General features: G+C 38.7%; 1 protein-coding gene across 2 annotated transcripts; it reads right to left on the reverse strand.

Moving 5' to 3' along the window:
* Nucleotides 1-9,388: 9,388 nt before the first annotated feature.
* LOC121412397 (iduronate 2-sulfatase-like) lies at nt 9,389-18,454 on the reverse strand. 2 transcript variants are annotated; one of them, XM_041605232.1, is made up of 8 exons: nt 17,835-18,454; nt 16,896-17,041; nt 16,064-16,241; nt 15,673-15,761; nt 13,141-13,330; nt 12,124-12,374; nt 11,081-11,207; nt 9,389-10,658 (listed from the first exon to the last, which is right to left on the reverse strand). In XM_041605232.1, exons 1-8 carry the CDS (start codon nt 17,926-17,928, stop codon nt 9,814-9,816), a joined length of 1,920 nt encoding a protein of 639 aa, XP_041461166.1. In that variant the 5' UTR covers nt 17,929-18,454; the 3' UTR covers nt 9,389-9,813. The 2 variants fall into 2 exon arrangements, with proteins under 2 accessions (XP_041461166.1, XP_041461231.1); XM_041605297.1 differs by having other exon boundaries at nt 13,159-13,330; nt 17,835-18,443.
* Nucleotides 18,455-18,797: the final 343 nt, after the last annotated feature.

Genomic DNA, 18,797 nt, shown 5'->3' on the forward strand with positions numbered 1-18,797 from the left:
AATTTGCTTTATTTATTCATGAATGTTTATTTTGCTTTCTTTCACATATGTCATGTATGTGTTTGGTCTTGGGTAATTGAATATAAATTTGAGTTCAGTTTTTAAGAAAATTATCTGTCCAACTCACAGACTTTAGAGCACAAACTTGAGGTTTCCAAAAAGCCACTTTTTCTGCGTCCCGTACGACACATTACTATTTCAAATCTGTATTATACAGGATGTGAATTCAATTTGTTAAGTCTTGGTTTTCCTAACACTCTAATTTGATGATCACCTATAGTTACTGGAATATTTTTTTGTTTTTCTTGTCGAAAAACTATCAAATGTTCTCTAAATGTCCCGTACGACATATGGAATCACCCTGTATAGGCTCTGTAATAAGTCCATGATAAAACTGACCCCGTGACTTGTGGTCATGAAGGTGATTTCTAAAGTTAGATTGGGAAGTTGACGCAGATTAGGGGGTAATAACAATAACATATAAATTTATAAAGCGCAGAAATTATTTTATAAAGAATATATTCTAAAGTTCTAAAGTTATTCCGAGGAAGCCCTGTACTTGAATGTTCTTTTACAATAATTTGAATTTGGTTGAGGTTTTCGGAGGGAATATAATGGAAGAGATTTAAAACCAAATTGTCTTTCAGATATTCCGGGGTCATGTTATTCAATACTTTATAAGTTAAGAGAGATCACACAGCCTCGAGTTAGATATTCTGCTTAAAGGAACAATATTGAGCAAAAATGTTCCGTTTTCAAGTTAAATGCACATATTATTCTGCTTATTTGACTGTCATCATAGATATCCTGTTCACGACACAGGGTCGTCGACGACGAGAGGGGTTGTGGAGACCATGGATCATCTTGATGTCTGTTATATAATTTCTGTAAAATCCTCACACATCCTAAGTTCATTAATATTCATTCATTCATTCATTTAGTAATACATAAAAGAAACTCTTCTAACCACAATATATGGATATAGCTTGCCCGACGACTAGGAACCGACCGACCGTTTTTATTATATCTGATTAATATCAAACTTGCAGATCTCCGTTCTTGATAGATATTATGAATCTATATAATGACATACATATACACCGTTTCTTGTAGAGTAATATAGTGACACATGAACCGACCTCTTATACCTATTTTATGCGACAAGTCAGACCAGTTGAAAAAAAAAACAGAGATAAAACTCGATGAGCAAAAGACTCTGGAAAAACTGTGAAAGATTTTGCAAAACCCCCTTTTAGATTTGATTATCAGATTATTATGAACTGTAATAATTTGAATACTTTCACTTTGCAAATGTTTAATTCTGTAAATTTGTCGTAACAAAGAGAACAAGCTAGAATGATACACCCAACGTATCCTTACCATGCGTTATTCATTATGAAAAATACGAGACATTTGGCTTCCTCCTGCTCGGGCGTCCGTCGATATAACACATTATTTTTTTATGAAAATATGCACCCTTTTTCTTAAAAGTTGATGGAGAGGGGGAAAAATTAATCGTCTCAAGTCGGGGTATTCAGTAATGAGTACAGGAGAAACTATATTTCACTGATTTTCATGATTTATTCCATTTGATTAACTCATCTATTCGTGTTTTGGGGCTAATCTTTCCCTTACGCATTGCTTTTTGGCAGAAGTTGTATGGAAAATGCACCTTTTTTCACACAAACTTTGAGACACTCTGTATTCATTCCCCCATTGCTCGAGAATGAACGGGCAGTTAACGACGGGGTGAAAGATTTATTGAAGAATGGAGTGTATATTTCACGAAAATGAAAGCCATTTCCCCATTGGATGTTAGATCAATACGTGTTTTTTAGATGAAGTTAGTTGTCGAATAGGCTCTCCTGGCATTTGAGGTCTCTATCGGTGACGTCACTCAGGATCGTCATGCCTGAACCATCGGCCGGGCAGGGGTCGCAATGGTAGTATGATTTATGCATAATGCACTCGATATATACAATAATCTTGTCCTCCCGTTTAAATAAATGTGAAACTCATATAATTTTCATCAGAGCATTCAACAGTACTGTAGTACACATTTCTCTGTTATAAGTGAATTAAAGTCCCTCCAGTGAATTTGATCACCCCTATTTAGAAAATGTATCACCCCTAAGTTGTAACACAGTCAGCTGTTTGCACTCAGGGTCACTCCGTGACCTGTGTGTGCGTTCAAGAGTTGTACACGATTTTCTGTCTCATTTAAGGGGGTATCTCACTGGGCTTGAAACTAGTTCGCGACTAGTTCGCGACTACAAATTTTGCTAGTTGCAGAGACGTCTCCGCGACATCTCTGAGACGTCTCATGAAAATTACAGAGTCTACGAGGAGTCGCAAGAAGATTAAACATGTTTAATATTTTTGGAGACTGTTTCTAGTCTCCGCGACGTCTCCGAGAAGTCTCCATCAGTTGCTGCGACGTCTCGGAGACTAATGATATCCGCGACTGCTGAGACGTCGCCGCGATGTCTCCGCGATGTCTCAGAGACGTCTCAGAGACATCGCGAAGACCTGCTGGAGACCAAAAAAAATTATAATACATTGCGGAGACGTCTCCGCGACACTTCTTTACACTGTTTGACCCACTTCAGAAACCACGTGACTGAACGCGTGCTGATATCCCTCCTCCTGCTCCAAGTCAGGTGTATGATCTTTCAAACGTTCCATCGATCCTATTTTGAAATTGTTGCTGCCACCACTCCTTCCAGCATGCCACCCAAGGCAAGTGGAAGTCGCAAGAAAAAGGAACAAGTTTTTGAAGCAGCTGTTGCTGTCGAGGAAGCTTTCGATGCCAACATGGCCAAAGAGGCCAAACAGTTTGACTGGAAACAAGAACAGCAGCAGATAATGGCCGACTTTTGTATATAGGCAGGAGGAAGTCTCGGATACGTCTCAGCGACGTCTCAGCAACCTTTCGGAGACCCTGGCAAACTACCAGCCAAGTCACCGCGACTGCCCGGAAACATATCGGCGACGTCTGTTAAGGCCCTAAACCGCAAATTGCACCTAAACCGCAAATCGCCGCCTAAGCTTGTAGAAAAAAAGTATTTTTGAAACGAAGGACCTTGGATGAGTGGTTTCACTCCCCTGGTAACATTTAGTATTAAAGTTTGAAAATTTTTGAAAATAAGCTACTATTACTACTACTACTACCACTACTACTACTCCTATACTACTACTACTACTACTACTACTACTACTACTCCTACTACTACTACTACTACTAAAACTACTACTACTACTACTCTTACTGCTACTACTACTACTCTTACTGCTACTACTACTTCTACTACTGCTACTCCTACTACTACTACTACTACTACTACTCCTACTCCTTCTACTACTCCTACTACTACTACTACTACTACTACTACTACTACTACTACTAAAACTACTACTACTACTCTTACTGCTACTACTACTTCTACTACTGCTACTCCTACTCTACTACTACTACTACTACTACTACTACTACTACTACTACTACTACTACTCCTACTCCTACTACTACTACTCCTACTACTACTACTACTACTACTACTAAAACTACTACTACTACTACTCTTACTGCTACTACTACTACTACTCTTACTGCTACTACTACTACTACTACTACTAAAACTACTACTCCTACTACTACTACTACTACTACTACTACTACTACTCCTACTCCTACTACTACTCCTACTACTACTACTAAAACTACTACTACTACTACTCTTACTACTACTACTCTTACTGCTACTACTACTACTACTACTACTACTACTAAAACTACTACTACTACTTCTACTACTGCTACTCCTACTACTACTACTACTCCTACTACTACTCCTACTACTACTACTACTACTACTACTACTAAAACTACTACTACTACTACTCTTACTGCTACTACTACTACTACTACTACTACTACTACTACTAAAACTACTACTACTACTACTCTTACTGCTACTACTACTACTACTACTCTTACTGCTACTACTACTACTACTACTACTACTACTACTACTACTACTAAAACTACTACTACTACTACTCTTACTGCTACTACTACTACTACTACTCTTACTGCTACTACTACTACTACTACTACTACTAAAACTACTACTACTACTTCTACTACTACTACTACTACTACTACTACTCCTACTCCTACTACTACTCCTACTACTACTACTACTACTAAAACTACTACTACTACTCTTACTGCTACTACTACTTCTACTACTGCTACTCCTACTCTACTACTACTACTACTACTACTACTACTCCTACTCCTACTACTACTCCTACTACTACTACTACTACTACTACTAAAACTACTACTACTCTTACTGCTACTACTACTACTCTTACTGCTGCTACTACTACTACTACTACTACTACTACTAAAACTACTACTACTACTTCTACTACTGCTACTCCTACTACTACTTCTACTACTACTACTACTACTCCTACTCCTACTACTACTCCTACTACTACTACTACTAAAACTACTACTTCTACTACTCTTACTGCTACTACTACTACTACTTCTACTACTAAAACTACTACTACTACTCTTACTGCTACTACTACTACTCTTACTGCTACTCCTACTCCTACTACTACTCCTACTACTACTACTACTACTACTACTACTACTACTACTAAAACTACTACTACTACTCTTACTGCTACTACTACTTCTACTACTGCTACTCCTACTACTACTACTACTACTATTTCGTACTGATTATGACTATAATAATATGAGTACATGGCTTCATTACCCTCGTAGCATTTTGTATTAAAGTTTTAAAAAGATTATAATAAATATTTAAAAATTATTTATAGCGATTCTTTCTTTATTTTCCGCATTTCATTTCTTCCCTTTTCCTTTTCCACTGCTTAAACCTACAGGCGTTAGATTACACTAGGGGAGAATTAGGGATACACAAAAAAAAACACCCAAAGGGCGGCAAACATAAATCGCAGAAGGATAGAGGTTGAAGAGCGAGGAATTAGAACTAGGGCGCTGATCTCATTTTTATGAGAAATGTTGTTGTTGATCCCTTTGTTGATACACGTATTTATTTATTTGTTTATTTATTTAAATATTTTACCAGGGTGCTCATTTAACATAAAGTTGGTCTCCCATGGGGCCCTAAAAGGCTATCATTATTGTTCTTCTTGTTTGTTGGTTTAGGACTCTTGATTATATGGTGGGAGTTGGGCAACTTGGGCTGTACATAGTGCCGTTTTTTTGTGTGTTTTTTGTGTTTGTTTTGTGTATCCCTAATTCTCCCCTAGTATAATCTAACGCCTGTAGGTTTAAGCAAAGGAAAAGGAAAAGGGAAGAAATGAAAGGCGGAAAATAAAGAAAGAATCGCTATAAATAATTTTTTAAATATTTATTATAATCTTTTTAAAACTTTAATACAAAATGTTACGAGGGTAATGAAGCCATGTACTCATATTATTATAGTCATAATCAGTACGAAATAGTAGTAGTAGTAGTAGTAGGAGTAGCAGTAGTAGAAGTAGTAGTAGCAGTAAGAGTAGTAGTAGTAGTAGTTTTAGTAGTAATAGTAGTAGTAGTAGTAGTAGTTTTAGTAGTAGTATAGTAGTAGTAGGAGTAGGAGTAGTAGTAGTAGTAGTAGTAGTAGTAGTAGTAGTAGTAGTAGTAGTAGTAGGAGTAGCAGTATAGTAGAAGTAGTAGTAGTAGTAGTAGAAGTAGTAGTAGCAGTAAGAGTAGTAGTAGTAGTTTTAGTAGTAGTAGTAGTAGTAGTAGCAGTAAGAGTAGTAGTAGTAGTAGTAGTATTAGTAGTAGTAGTAGTAGTAGTAGTAGGAGTAGTAGTAGGAGTAGGAGTAGTAGTAGTAGTAGGAGTAGCAGTAGTAGAAGTAGTAGTAGCAGTAAGAGTAGTAGTAGTAGCAGTAAGAGTAGTAGTAGTAGTTTTAGTAGTAGTAGTAGTAGGAGTAGTAGTAGGAGTAGGAGTAGTAGTAGTAGTAGTAGTAGTATAGGAGTAGTAGTGGTAGTAGAAGTAGTAATAGTAGCTTATTTTCAAAAAATTTCAAACTTTAATACTAAATGTTACCAGGGGAGTGAAACCACTCATCCAAGGTCCTTCGTTTCAAAAATACTTTTTTTCTACAAGCTTAGGCGGCGATTTGCGGTTTAGGGCCTTAACAGACGTCGCCGAGACTGCCTGAAACGTCTCGGAGACTCGTTTGCAATTAAGAAATGTCTCAACGACGTCGCAGCGACTACTTGGAGACTTTCCTGCAACATCGCCGCGACTGTCGGGCTAGTGCTTGTCACCTGCTCTGGAGACGTCTCTGAGACAACGCGGAGACGTCTCCTTGGTAAGAGCGCAAGCCATTTTTGTCTCCGAGACGTCTCCGCGACTGCAGCGACTGATAAGTTGGAGACTGTCGCGGCGACGTCTCCGTTGGTGAGATAGGGCCTTTAGGCAGAAATCTTTCATAATGATTCTTTCCGCGCTCCAATGCACTTGTAATTACATTCCACGGAGGCTTCGAACCCCAGGGCTTCGAACACCATTGACTATGCATTCCTGCTGCTGCATGGTTTACGAACATTAACAAAACAAACAACATTTAAGCCCCAGTCACATAGACACGGATCCTCACGGATCAACACGGCAATGCCGGCATGATCCGGGGACGGTCCGGGATAGTTTTGCCCCGGATGACTGTAAACACGGCATCCACGGCAGCTTCACACGGATCTACACGGACCATGCCGGCAGAGCACGTCGTCAACACGTCAGCAACACGGACCAACACGTCAGCAACACGGACCAACACGTCAGCTACACGGACCAACACGTCAGCAACACGGACCAACACGTCAGCGACAAGGACCAACACGTCAGCAACACGGACCTACACGTCATCAACACGTCAGGTACACGGATCAACACGTCAGCTACACGGACCAACACGTCAGCTCAAGGATGAACACGTCGGCTCAAGGATCAACACGGCAGCTATAATGAGCTGATATACTTATTTATTCATTTTTTCTCATCCTTGTCGCAACATTATTTTGTGATGTTTTTAAAAAAGATATCAAAACTCAAAACTTCCAATTTGTGATTGAAAACCTTTTGTTTGCTTGTCAATCTTTTTTCGGGTACGAAATCCTTTATTTGTGATTGAAAACCGTTTTTTTATTGAATAAAAAAAACTTTGGCTTGTCATTTTTTTTGGCGGACGATTTTGCCCCCCCCCCCTGGAAAATCCTAGTTAGGCCACTGATTTGATATAACTTTATTGTAATCACAATAAAGGAAAGAAATTTTCCAATTCAATTGAAAACATAATAAAACTTAAGATAGGCCCAGGTCATGACACATAACTGTCGATGAAGGGCAGTAGTATAAAACGTAATGTACAATTTCGATGTAACAGGTACATAACATATACATATAACATATTTTTAAAAAATGAAATGTGAAATAATAATAACAGACAATTAAAGTTGGGGTAAATATTAGAAAAAAAAGAGAAAACGAATTATTCATACATGTACTAAGTTTAGAAATATTAGGTTGAAGCCAATCTCCAAAGCGTAAGAAAATATCCTGAATCATTTAATCATCCATTTAATCATAAATAAATTAAGCATGTCTGTGTCAACTGTTTAACAACTACTGAAAAGTTCATAAAATAAATAGCGTTGTAAAGATTTGTTGGGGAAAAAACAAGGACTGCCAAGGATACTCCAGGCAGCCACACGGACCTAAACGGCAGCTACACGGACCTACACGGCAGCCACACGGACCTACACAGACCATCCCGGATGGCTTTGCCAACCCGGCAGTCCACGGATGACGCCGGATGTTTTTGACAGTCAAAAACTGCCGTGTTGGCCTCCCGGATGTTCAAGGACCAACACGGACCACCCCGGACCTCCAAGGATGCCCAAGGCGCCAACACGGATCTCTCCCCGGATCAGATCCGGGATGGTCCGGGGTCTATATGTGACTAGGGCTTTACCTGCTATACAACCGTAACGCAGGTAAATAATATTCGTACAAGTATCGGTACGTTGGTTGGTTGGTTTTAGTAGGTCGGTCGGTTTGTTCATATAAATTTATTTATTTATCTACTTCTATTTTCATTCATTCATTCATTTACCTATTTATGCCTTTTATTTTTGCCCACCAAAGGAATTTGATTTTGGTTCAATGGTTGCAGTCCCACAGGTGTGATTACGAAAGCGAAGACTGCCTCCCTCTTGTTAACAAAAATATTTACAATCAACTGCTTGTTTGTGAAGGCCGCTGCTGACCCTATACGGCTGGTTCACGATCTGATTTTGGAAAACAAATATAATTTTTCCAGTTTTCTGAAAATTTGAATGAAAAGTTTGTTTATTGAGTTTAAAATCAACTAAACGGATACTAATAATAATCTTTGATGATCGCAAGTTTTTATTTTGGAGTGATTAAAAGCCAAATTAGTTTAAATCGGAGCCAATCGTACTACGCCTATTGCTATGCCGTAATTACGACTCGACTAGATATTTGACGATTTAGAACAAGATATTCCACCTGTCTCAATACTAATATAGCATCAAATTCTCCTTCGTTCTATTCACTAGCGTACCTAAGGGGGCGGGGGCAGACTGGCCCCTGAACAGTCACAACTGATCCCCGACGAGCCACAAGTGACCCCCTCTTTTGAACTTGAAGACTTTTTTTTTGCTTGTCATTTTTTTTCTGGTAGGAAATCCTTTATTTTTGGTTGAAGACCGTTTTTTCTTTTTTTTTGGGGGGGGGCTTATCAATTTTTTTGGGGGGAATGAAATCCTTTATTTGTGGTTGAAGGCCTTTTTTTTGCTTGTCAAGTTATTAGAAATATTATATTGGTTCTTGTAATTCTAGAATATATGACGTAACATTTCATAAATCCCCCCCCCCCCCTTCAGAATGGTGTTAAAAGCCTTTTAGAGAGTATGGGAGTAGTTGCTGTTTTATGCAAATTGCCCGTTAAAATACACAATTTTATCAAAACAGATTGGGCTAATTAATTTGATTTTATCCATTTTCTTCTGCATAGCAATATGATATGGCATTACAATTTTCAAATATAACAGATTTTATTTACAATTTATTAGGTAATACATAATTTGAACATAAAATCGCTTGCGAAAGACAGATCTTCATTATAAGCAAACTGCTTGAGAATATGACAAACCATATTCAATATGATCATATTGAATGAGCATAAGTTGGTGACAGAGAGCGATTAATCGATCGTACTAAAGTATAGCAATGAAATAGTGTTACATCAATATGATTACGACGATTTGGGCCTATACAGAAGCAGTGGCCTGAAATCATTACCCGAGAAACAATCCTTATTTAGCAACCCCTCAAACCATGCAGTTGCTACAGTTTCATCGGTATCACTATTTAGCCAATTTTCTTTCCTTGTATTTTAATCTTCTATCATGTCTATTGGCCTAGTCTGCTGTGCAGACCCCTCACTCAAGTTAGGAAATATGAATGCTTAAATGATTTGTGTACTGAATGCAGGGCTGAAGAAAAGTTTTATCATGTTCTACTCTTTGTGTAAAGACTCACGTGTTATAATCGAAATTTCAATGAGGATCTGTGTCTGCAGCAGACAACCATTGGTCGCGCACACCACTGTATGTAGCAATATCTTGAACAACTGAAAAAATATTGTGCAATACTAATCGAAACGAGGATCAAGTCTTTAAAAAAACTTAGCTCAAATCAGTTAATTTACATTTTGTTCTTTTAAGAGAGATCAATTCGGTAAGCAGTCACGCCATCCCCTCTTGAGGCGTTGGCTTAGATCTCTGACAAGTGTCTCATACTGCATATCATCCGCGACATTTTGATTTTGATCTGGATCTATGGCATTGATGTAGAGTTCCTTGGCTTTGACGTCAGTCCAGTTTCCTTCAAAGGTTATGTGATTGAAGCCAATCCATTCTGTATAATGATATTCTCTTGTTCTCATGGAGTAACCCATGATGGTTATGTTGACAAGATGAGGGACATCACTACCCTCGTCTTCTGGAACCACACGTGGTCTTGGATACTGACTGAACGTCGCGTTTTTCCACCGCCTGAAATTTGTGACGCGGTCGGAATTACCGCTTGAAATACCGTCGCGCATCCGGTGTTCGATCAGTGGAGCAAAACTTACACCTTCGGAGCAGAAATCAATATTGAAAGATTTCTCCGGACATATTGGAGGAATGGTAATGTTTACTAGATCTGCAAGTGTAGGAAAGATATCGACAAACTCGACAAAGTCCTCGATGTATGCATTATCTAAACGCTCTATGTTCTTCGTACTGTTGTCTTCGGTGAATGTGTAAAGTTGTCTCTCATCAAGTATTTCTACGTCACTGACAGCGTTTTTATGGAGATACCTGTCCAGTTTAGTACCCATTTTCTTATCTTTTATAGGCGCATTGTCCGTCATTTTCTTCTCAGTCTGTAGAGGATCAATCAAATTAAATTTTTTGACCGAATTCCAGCGTGTGTCAGTCAGACCAGGAATGTGAACCATTAGAGGGGCTCTAGTCGCCAATTCGAAGTTTGAAAACTTGCACCATTCTCCATGCTCACCAAGCTGCCATCCTGTATAAGTAGAGGTTTCAACAATGATTAGACCTAATGTAAATTCAGATTGAACTTAAGCTATCCATTACACTTCAGAATAAAGAAAGTAAAATAGGTAAAATATGTGTTTCCTGACAGCATAGATTGAAGAAATGTGTATCTGATAATATTAATTAAAACAGACTGCCGATTCAACGAACTTTGATTCAATGATAAAAAGGAAATGTAATATCATGTACCAACGCCTAGCTATATATGACGTGTTGAAACTGATCTAGTTACCTCGATCGTGCCCAACCTCGTGTGTGTGTGTCTTCTCAATACCCTCGAACTAGGCCTATATTATTACCATTATCACCCATCATCTTCATCATATTATCTTCGTTATTCCCAATTCATCATTCTTCATGATTAATCATAATAAATCATAATTCACTTGCCGTGGTCACCAACAAACATGATAACGGTGTTATCAGCGAAGCCAGATTCTTCCAGAACGTTGAGCAGTCGGCCTACTTGATAGTCCATGAAGGATGTCGCTGCATAGTAGTTTTGACGCAGAGGTCCCTTGAACATGTTGAATAAGAGTCAATAAAATCTATTACAATCAAAAGCAATTACAATGTGATTTTCAGACCAGACTAATGACCAATAGTGCTGAAAATTGTGGGAAAATTTTAAGTAAAAACAAAATTCAACATTATTTCATCACGCTTTATACTGTTTGTCATCAAATTACATTTACAAGTTTTAACTTTGTGTGAGGGAAAAGAAAAGGCTAGTCAAATTTCTTTTTAGGCGAATAAATTTCCGAGAAAGTGAACAGTATTCTATACCCTATTGTTGATGACAGGTTGGAATGCGTCGGGATATGGAAAGTGAGCAAAAACGTTATGGAGGTAACCATACAAACCCTGTATTACCTCTGCATGTTTCATTTTGGGGAAAAGAATTAACAATTTGTTAAGATTTTGATATTTTTTTATTGTTCTTATCCCTATGTCTACCGAGAAATTGCATTATAATTGGCCTGTCACCCGATGAAGGCAGTTATCCTCATACTCCCCGTACTTTGCCGAAGTCTAGATGGTGGCTAGAGAATATGAAATAAAAGCCCTTGCAGCCTTATAATAATAATAATAATTGGCATTTATATAGCGCTTTATCAATCTACCACTGTTCAATGCGCTTCACGATTATTATTACCCGGTCACTGGATTCATAACATTCCAAGCAGCCTGTTAGGCTCAAATTTGCTAAACCAACCACAATGACGGTTGTTTCCTATACCGGTACCCAATTAGCACCTGGGTGAGAGTGGATTGACTCCTTTCCAAATAGGCAATGGTGGGATTCGAACACACGACCCTCTGATTACAAGGCGAGAGTCAGAACCGCTATACACCACGGCGCTTATAAGGGGGGGAGGGGGGTATTTCGACCACTCTTCCTCTAATCGCCAGTCCCTTAATCATAACCTTACATGATAGCTCAGCGGGAATGTGCCATACGGGAGGGGTAATTTCAGCGTCCTTAGGTCAGCATCCTTTCTCATCCTCCCGAACACCTCCCATGCCACACTCGGCATTTGATCGGGAATGTTCGGATTAGAAGCGATTTCGACCGAGCTCAGGGGGTACAAGGTTTGGTACTCCTTCGGGTATTTCCAAGGAAGGTGAGGTTTTCGATAGCCAACAGCCAGAAAGAACGGAGTCTTCATATGATGCGACGGAGCTAAACACGAAACGAAATAAAGTACTTTTTTCAAGAATGAATATTGATACAGATCGATGGATGCGACTTTGGAGAACTATAAATTCATGAGGTCGACCTTAACTCAGGAGAAGGGGGGGGGGGTAGGGGCTTCAAACTTAGAAACAAAGTACCATGCAATGAGTCAGGTACGTTTAGTCGATGCACAATCTCTTCCGTTTGGCATGACCCCCCCCCCTCCCTGCCCTATTAATGATCATAAACAGCACCAAACCAGAAAAAGACATAGCCAGTCCACCATTTTTGCACAAAAGCATTTCACGGAATAAATATTCCTGACGGGTACCTTGGTTGAGTGTAAAATTGTAAATTAATTTCTTGCTAAAGGAATTAGCGCCATGCTTGTAGGATTCGAACCGACGGCTCTCCGTTCGAAATATGAAACCAAGTAAAGCACTACAAATTTCATCGAAATTGGATAGGCCCTATAAAATGGCATTCATAGTTTCGCTTATAGTTCTGTGAAATTAATTGAAAGATTGAGAATATCATATTATCTTTCTTTCATTAATTACACCCGTTTCGAATAAAATTATGATTTTTACCTATATGTTTGAAAACTTGTTTGATAAAACACGGTAAACAGTAACAAAATGTATAAAATTCTGCGTGCGTCGTATTTATGGAATCTTTAATCTTTTGCTGAGAGATAATGCTTTTAAAGATCTAATTTATTGTTCGAGGATATGCCTTTTTAAAGAATAAAATGATAGACAAAAAGACATACTCGGCACCGTCTCCATACTTTCAATATCTTCTAATCTATCTTTGAAGGTTTCCGCAGAAGACAGATTTCGAAGGATTTCTGCTGCACGGTCGAACGCCTGAAGATCCGGTAGTGTTTTCTCGGGCATATTGTCTACATCGATGGGACACATGGCATTGGATTTCAGGGATCCATCGATGCTCGGGCATACCTGAAAAGAAAGGAATTACCAAACTGAACAGTAATTTCCAAAATTATTCCAGTTTTGGTTTTCAAAGAAAATTTAGGGAAAGATGAAGAACTGTTCCTACCCATGGGTCGCGGGTGACCATTCATTGTGCAAGCAGGGAGGTGGTACTTCCCCAGCTGGTGCACGTAATAGAAATTACTGATAAGAATTAAAGTCGTGGGTATGAGAAAAGAAGATAGATAAATCATAAAGTAAAGATGGAAAATAAGAATAACTTGAAAAGAGCGAGTTGGGTCGAATAATTAGACCTAAACAACAACCTAAGTTTTTCATTAAAAAGATCAGTGAAGTCATCTGACACGTACCCCCCTCCCCCCTCCAAAAAAAATACACTGATACCGCCCTTTGCTGCATGCGCAGGAGCAACGACACAGAAATATTAAAGTTAAAAAAAATGAAGTTCTGAGTTGAGAGGGAGCAAGGCAAGCGAGCAAAATATATTTCATGACAGGTAAACAAATAATCATACAATGTCATCAGCCAAATAAAAAATGAAATCAATTCGATTTTTAGACTGAAAATCAATTTGTTGATGTCAGGAAAATGATTTTTTAAGTATTTTATTCACATCACGGGTATCTTAGGCTAACATAATTATATTGATTAAAATTATGCATAGAAAGTTTCCCGGGGATCACTTCCAGTGGACATAGTGGACAGCATGCGGCACGCGCGTTTCCGTTTTACACCCTGGCGAAGGCATTTTCCGGAAAAGTAGCCAAAAAGCGACTAGTGAAGAGTCTACGTCTACGTCTGTTTACATTATCGGCTGGGCGCGCGATCCAAAGTCCGCACCGAAGTTATGATACCGTACTTGTGAAGCTGAGCTTATACTTTCCAGGTTCAATACGAATGTTTGCCTTGATCATTTGCCTTGCCGATTTGCTGATGTCTGTCTTTCTCTCTATCTGTCTATATATCTATCTCTGAAATTCTATCTCTATCTATCTATGTAACTGCAGTATCTATCTACCTAATAATCTTCTCTGTCTCTCTCATTCTTTATCTAACACTATCTATCTCAAATTCTCTATCTCTCTCTGATCTATCTATCCAACTGTCTGTCTTTCTCTTATTCTCCCTATTTATCTATCTATTTTTTTTAACTTATCTATCTGTTAATTTGGTAATATTCTTTGTCTCTCTCCCTCTTTATTTATCTAACATTTATCTATCCGGCTCTCATCTATCTCATCCATCTGTCTGTCTTTCTCTATTTTCTCTATATATATCTATCTCTCTATCTATCTGTTAATTTGTCTATCTTCTCTGTCTCTCTCATTCTTTATTTTTCTATCTATCTAACATCTATCTATCTGTCTCTCAAATTCTCTATCTCTCTCTTTCTCTAGCATCTGTCTGTCTTTTTTCTCTTTTTCCGTCCATATTTCTATCTACAACATCTCTCTCTCTCCCTCTATCTATCTATCTATCCTTCTCTCTCTCTCTCTCTCTCCCCCCTCCCTCTATATATCGACCTCTCTGTCTCTCTCTCTCTATTTATCTATCTATCCATCCATCTCTCCCTCTTTCTCTCTCTTTCTATCTATCTATCCACCTCTCTCTCTCTATTTCTATCTATCTATCTGTCTAACTTGTCTCTATCTATTTATCAGTCTTCTATATCTATCTTTCGGCAGCTTCTAAGTGTATCAATCCATCAAACTTCAATTTGTCTTTCTATTATAACTATCTGTTTATTTTGATTTTGTCTGTCATTCTATTCATTTAGTTAATAATTTATTTTTAGAAAAAAACAACTATCATAAACAACGCGACTGTAAAAGCATGTTCGGATTTCGCTCCTGACTGCCGCTCTCTCTGTACATGAAGTGCCGAGGAACTCTGTGCTCTGATCAGTAACTGTGCAAATTGCATGCGGTGGTGGACTCGCCTGTGTCGCACGCTGCATGCAACTAGCGTAGACTTTTCACTAGTCGCTTTTTGGCTACTTTTCCGGAAAATGCCTTCGCCAGGGTGTAAAACGAAAACGCGCATCCGGCGCGAGGAAGAAAATACGAGGAAAGAGCGATGCTTTGCGCGTTTTGGCGTGGAATGCGAATGGAGTGTGGAGTGTCAAAAACGCAGACAATGAGAAAAAAACAAGCATAAACCACGATCCAACAACAGTCCTTGCTTACAGCGTGCAAATCTGGGACACCATCAGCGTGAGATGTCCTAGCGGCATGTGTGCCCTTAAGTCATCGTTTAGCAGGGTCCCCCTTTTCAGGACGTTTTTGGCGGGGGGGGGGGGGGGTCACTGCCATTAGAGTGCGGGAGTTTGGGGGTTTTGACACTTTTACCTTTGCATATATATATTTATCCGTTGAAGGATGGTATGCTGGTATTGACCAGCTGTATGGATAATCGTCATTGCCACCACTTGCTATTCCTGCATGAGATAAACAAGAAACTCGCAATCAAAATAAATCACAAATATCACAATATCTATTTAAAACTGATTGAAGACTTGCTTGCGACAAAACGCACAGTATCATTTGCTTTAGTTTACTGAACTTTACATTTTGTAATTGGTATTGTTTTTATGTGTGGTATTTATCGTGAAATTGATATATTCTACCAGAATAGTAAGAAGAAATATCGAATATAGATTATAGAACATAATCTGTAAGCTACTAGGTATTCATGCGTATATAGAAGAAATAAAACATCAGATTTCTACACAAAATATACCTGGGTGGAAGACTTTCCCAATGGAAGCAGTAAAGTATCCATGTTCTTTGAAGTGTTGTGGTAAAGTAGTATAGTTTCCTGCTGCATCCCTCCAATAAGAGTAGAAATCATAGAGCTTGGTTGTATCAGGACGTCTTCCTGTTAGGAAGGATGTTCGGCTTGGGGCACATAATGATTGCTTGTAATAGAAACAAATCTAAATCTTGATATTGTCTCTGCTGTAGGAAATATTCTTCTAATTTGCCCTTTCTCAGTTTAAACTTAGTGTGATGTGTATAGGCCCTAGCTGGCGTGATATTCTAAGTGCAAAACTCTGGGTTGTAAAATTGCATAAATTGGTGATTGGTGGTGATTTTTTTACCTGATTGTTAAGAAAGCATGAATTCTTGTAAGCAAGCAACCAAAGGAGCTTAAGTTCCTCTCCGAAGGACCTGGTACTGAGGATTAATGCCTTACCAAAGGGCACTAGCGCACCAAGTGGGAATCGAACCCGGGTCACCGGATTACGAATCCCCCGCTCTGCCGACTGAGCTATCGCTAATACCATGCATGGTCACATTTGTTCTACGGCAGCCGTACGGCGAGTCGAAAACAGCCGTTTTATTCATTTTTATTCAAACCACCTATATTTAGCTGGTACAAAAATGTTAAAACGGCTGTTTTTGATGGCTCGCCGTACGGCTGCCGTATGACCATGGTATAAATGAACAGAACGCTATGTGAATTTTACTCTGATAAAGTGCATATTGAAAAGCTTCATCCTATTCAATGCTATTTTCGATATTAGTAATTATTGAATACTGATTTGTAAGAAATGGACCAGAATTATTACCTGTACCATAGCATTTGTAAAGACAGCTGACTGAGCTGCGAGTTGGTCGATATTTGGTGATATGATGGGACCCCCATAACATCCAAGCGATGGCCGGAGATCATCTATTACGATGAATAACACATTTGGTTTATCTGTGCCCAGAGCTGTCATAATAATTAATGTAAAACATGAAGAAAAAAAGGAAATTAGGAGATATTGAAAAGGAAGGATCAGAGAGAGAGGGGGGGGATGGGGGCGATAGACACTGAGAAAAACTGATGGAAAAATTACGATGGGAGGGTAATAGAAGGGAGAGAGGGGGGTTATAAAAAATCTTGGGGTAACCAAGTAAACCTCAATAAATTAACATTGCTATAGAACCCCCCCCCCCCCCCCCCGATGACCAATATTTTGACAAGCAAATACTAACTGTTACACAAACACAAAAAACAAATAATTATTTTCATTATAAGGAAGTTTGCTATCGACTTACAACTGTTTTATTGTGAACATGTTTTATTCATGGAGTTCGGCATCAACTACAAACGGAAATATTAGTGAATCAGTGAGCATAATACTTACATTGGTAAAATGAAGATTAAAACATACAAATTATCAAGAGTGTGCCATAATACCAGTTCATATTCAGAAGGGGTTTTTTTTCAGACCCCAGATCGACGTTAAACCCTTAAAATGTTGGGCAACATACTGTCCACACTACAAAAGTTTAAACATTTATCCAACTCTTGGTAGTTTTCAACCAATATTGTGCAGTTTCACAAAGACATTACTGGTTTATACCCAGAATTAGATAAAGTATTGTTGCGTGGACAGTATGTTGCCCACTAAACATTTTTAAGATCAACGGAAGTCAATTATTATACCACCAAAGAGATTTATGTGCAATAGTCATATTCAATATATCATGATATGAAATTTAAATCAAACTGTATTTACCTGATGTATGTTGAAAGCAGAATGCCAATGCCGACCATACAACAGCTAGAAAATACATTTTTATTGGACAAACCAACCATCCTGGGAAGTCCATTCCTATGGATCAGATACTGAGCCCATGTAAAACGAACCAGCGTAAGAGATGGAGAGGTATAGGTCTTTGATGTATTGTATCAGTGAAAGGTATTCCACCACTTGATCCAGCTCGGATATTTGACTTGACTATAATTTGTCTGAAAAGTATTCTGCCACTCGATCTTGCTTTGATATCCGGATTGGCTATATATTTAGACGCAACTTGTTGTTTGTATATCAATCGTAATGTCTAATACAGGAAAGTGAGATATCTGACCTCTCACTTCCCTGCGTGGATCATGTTCAAACTTCAATCCGGACTCAGGCAGTGGTATTGTCGTTCATTCGCAGACCCGCGGATGGCGGGCTTTTACCAACTCCTTGCTTTTAGTATACTCATCCGAGTCGGAGCATCGATGGCCCTTTTACAAATACAGTCATGTGGCCATTATTGCATTCAATAAGCAGTCTTTGAAATGACCCCTTTTCAAGTTAGTAGGCCTAATGTATATCAACTATATCTTCACCGCTTCACCGCTTTGCATTCGCATTATTTGTTAACATACCCGGTGACATACTCGTCCTGTTCATGATTACAAAAGGTGCTTAGAATGTCCCGGTATAAGGTCTAAACCCCCCTCCCCAAAAAACAAAAAAAAAAATCAGCTCGCGCTTTGCAGACGGTAACCCATAATACTATTTAATATTACAATCATCTTTATAATGGTCCTACCGAATACACTCGATCATACCCCCCCCCCCCCCCCCTAGCCCACTCCATCCCTCAGGCTCGGTAATGCCACTGATGGAATCACAATGAAGCTCAATAATTACCAAAATGAAGATTTCGCATTATTATTAAAGGAGTTGAACGGGATGAAACATTCA

Source organism: Lytechinus variegatus, chromosome 1 (assembly GCF_018143015.1).
Source record: "Lytechinus variegatus isolate NC3 chromosome 1, Lvar_3.0, whole genome shotgun sequence".
NCBI lineage: Eukaryota > Metazoa > Echinodermata > Echinoidea > Temnopleuroida > Toxopneustidae > Lytechinus > Lytechinus variegatus.

Coding starts and splice junctions, on each gene's coding strand:
- LOC121412397 (XM_041605232.1), bottom strand. CDS start 17,928: ATGGACTTCCCAGGATGGTTGGTTTGTCCAATAAAAATGTATTTTCTA. Junction 16,242..16,895: donor TTACAAATGCTATGGTACAG/GTAATAATTCTG, acceptor TTCTATTACAAG/CAATCATTATGTGCCCCAAG. Junction 15,762..16,063: donor TGGGAAAGTCTTCCACCCAG/GTATATTTTGTG, acceptor TATCTCATGCAG/GAATAGCAAGTGGTGGCAAT.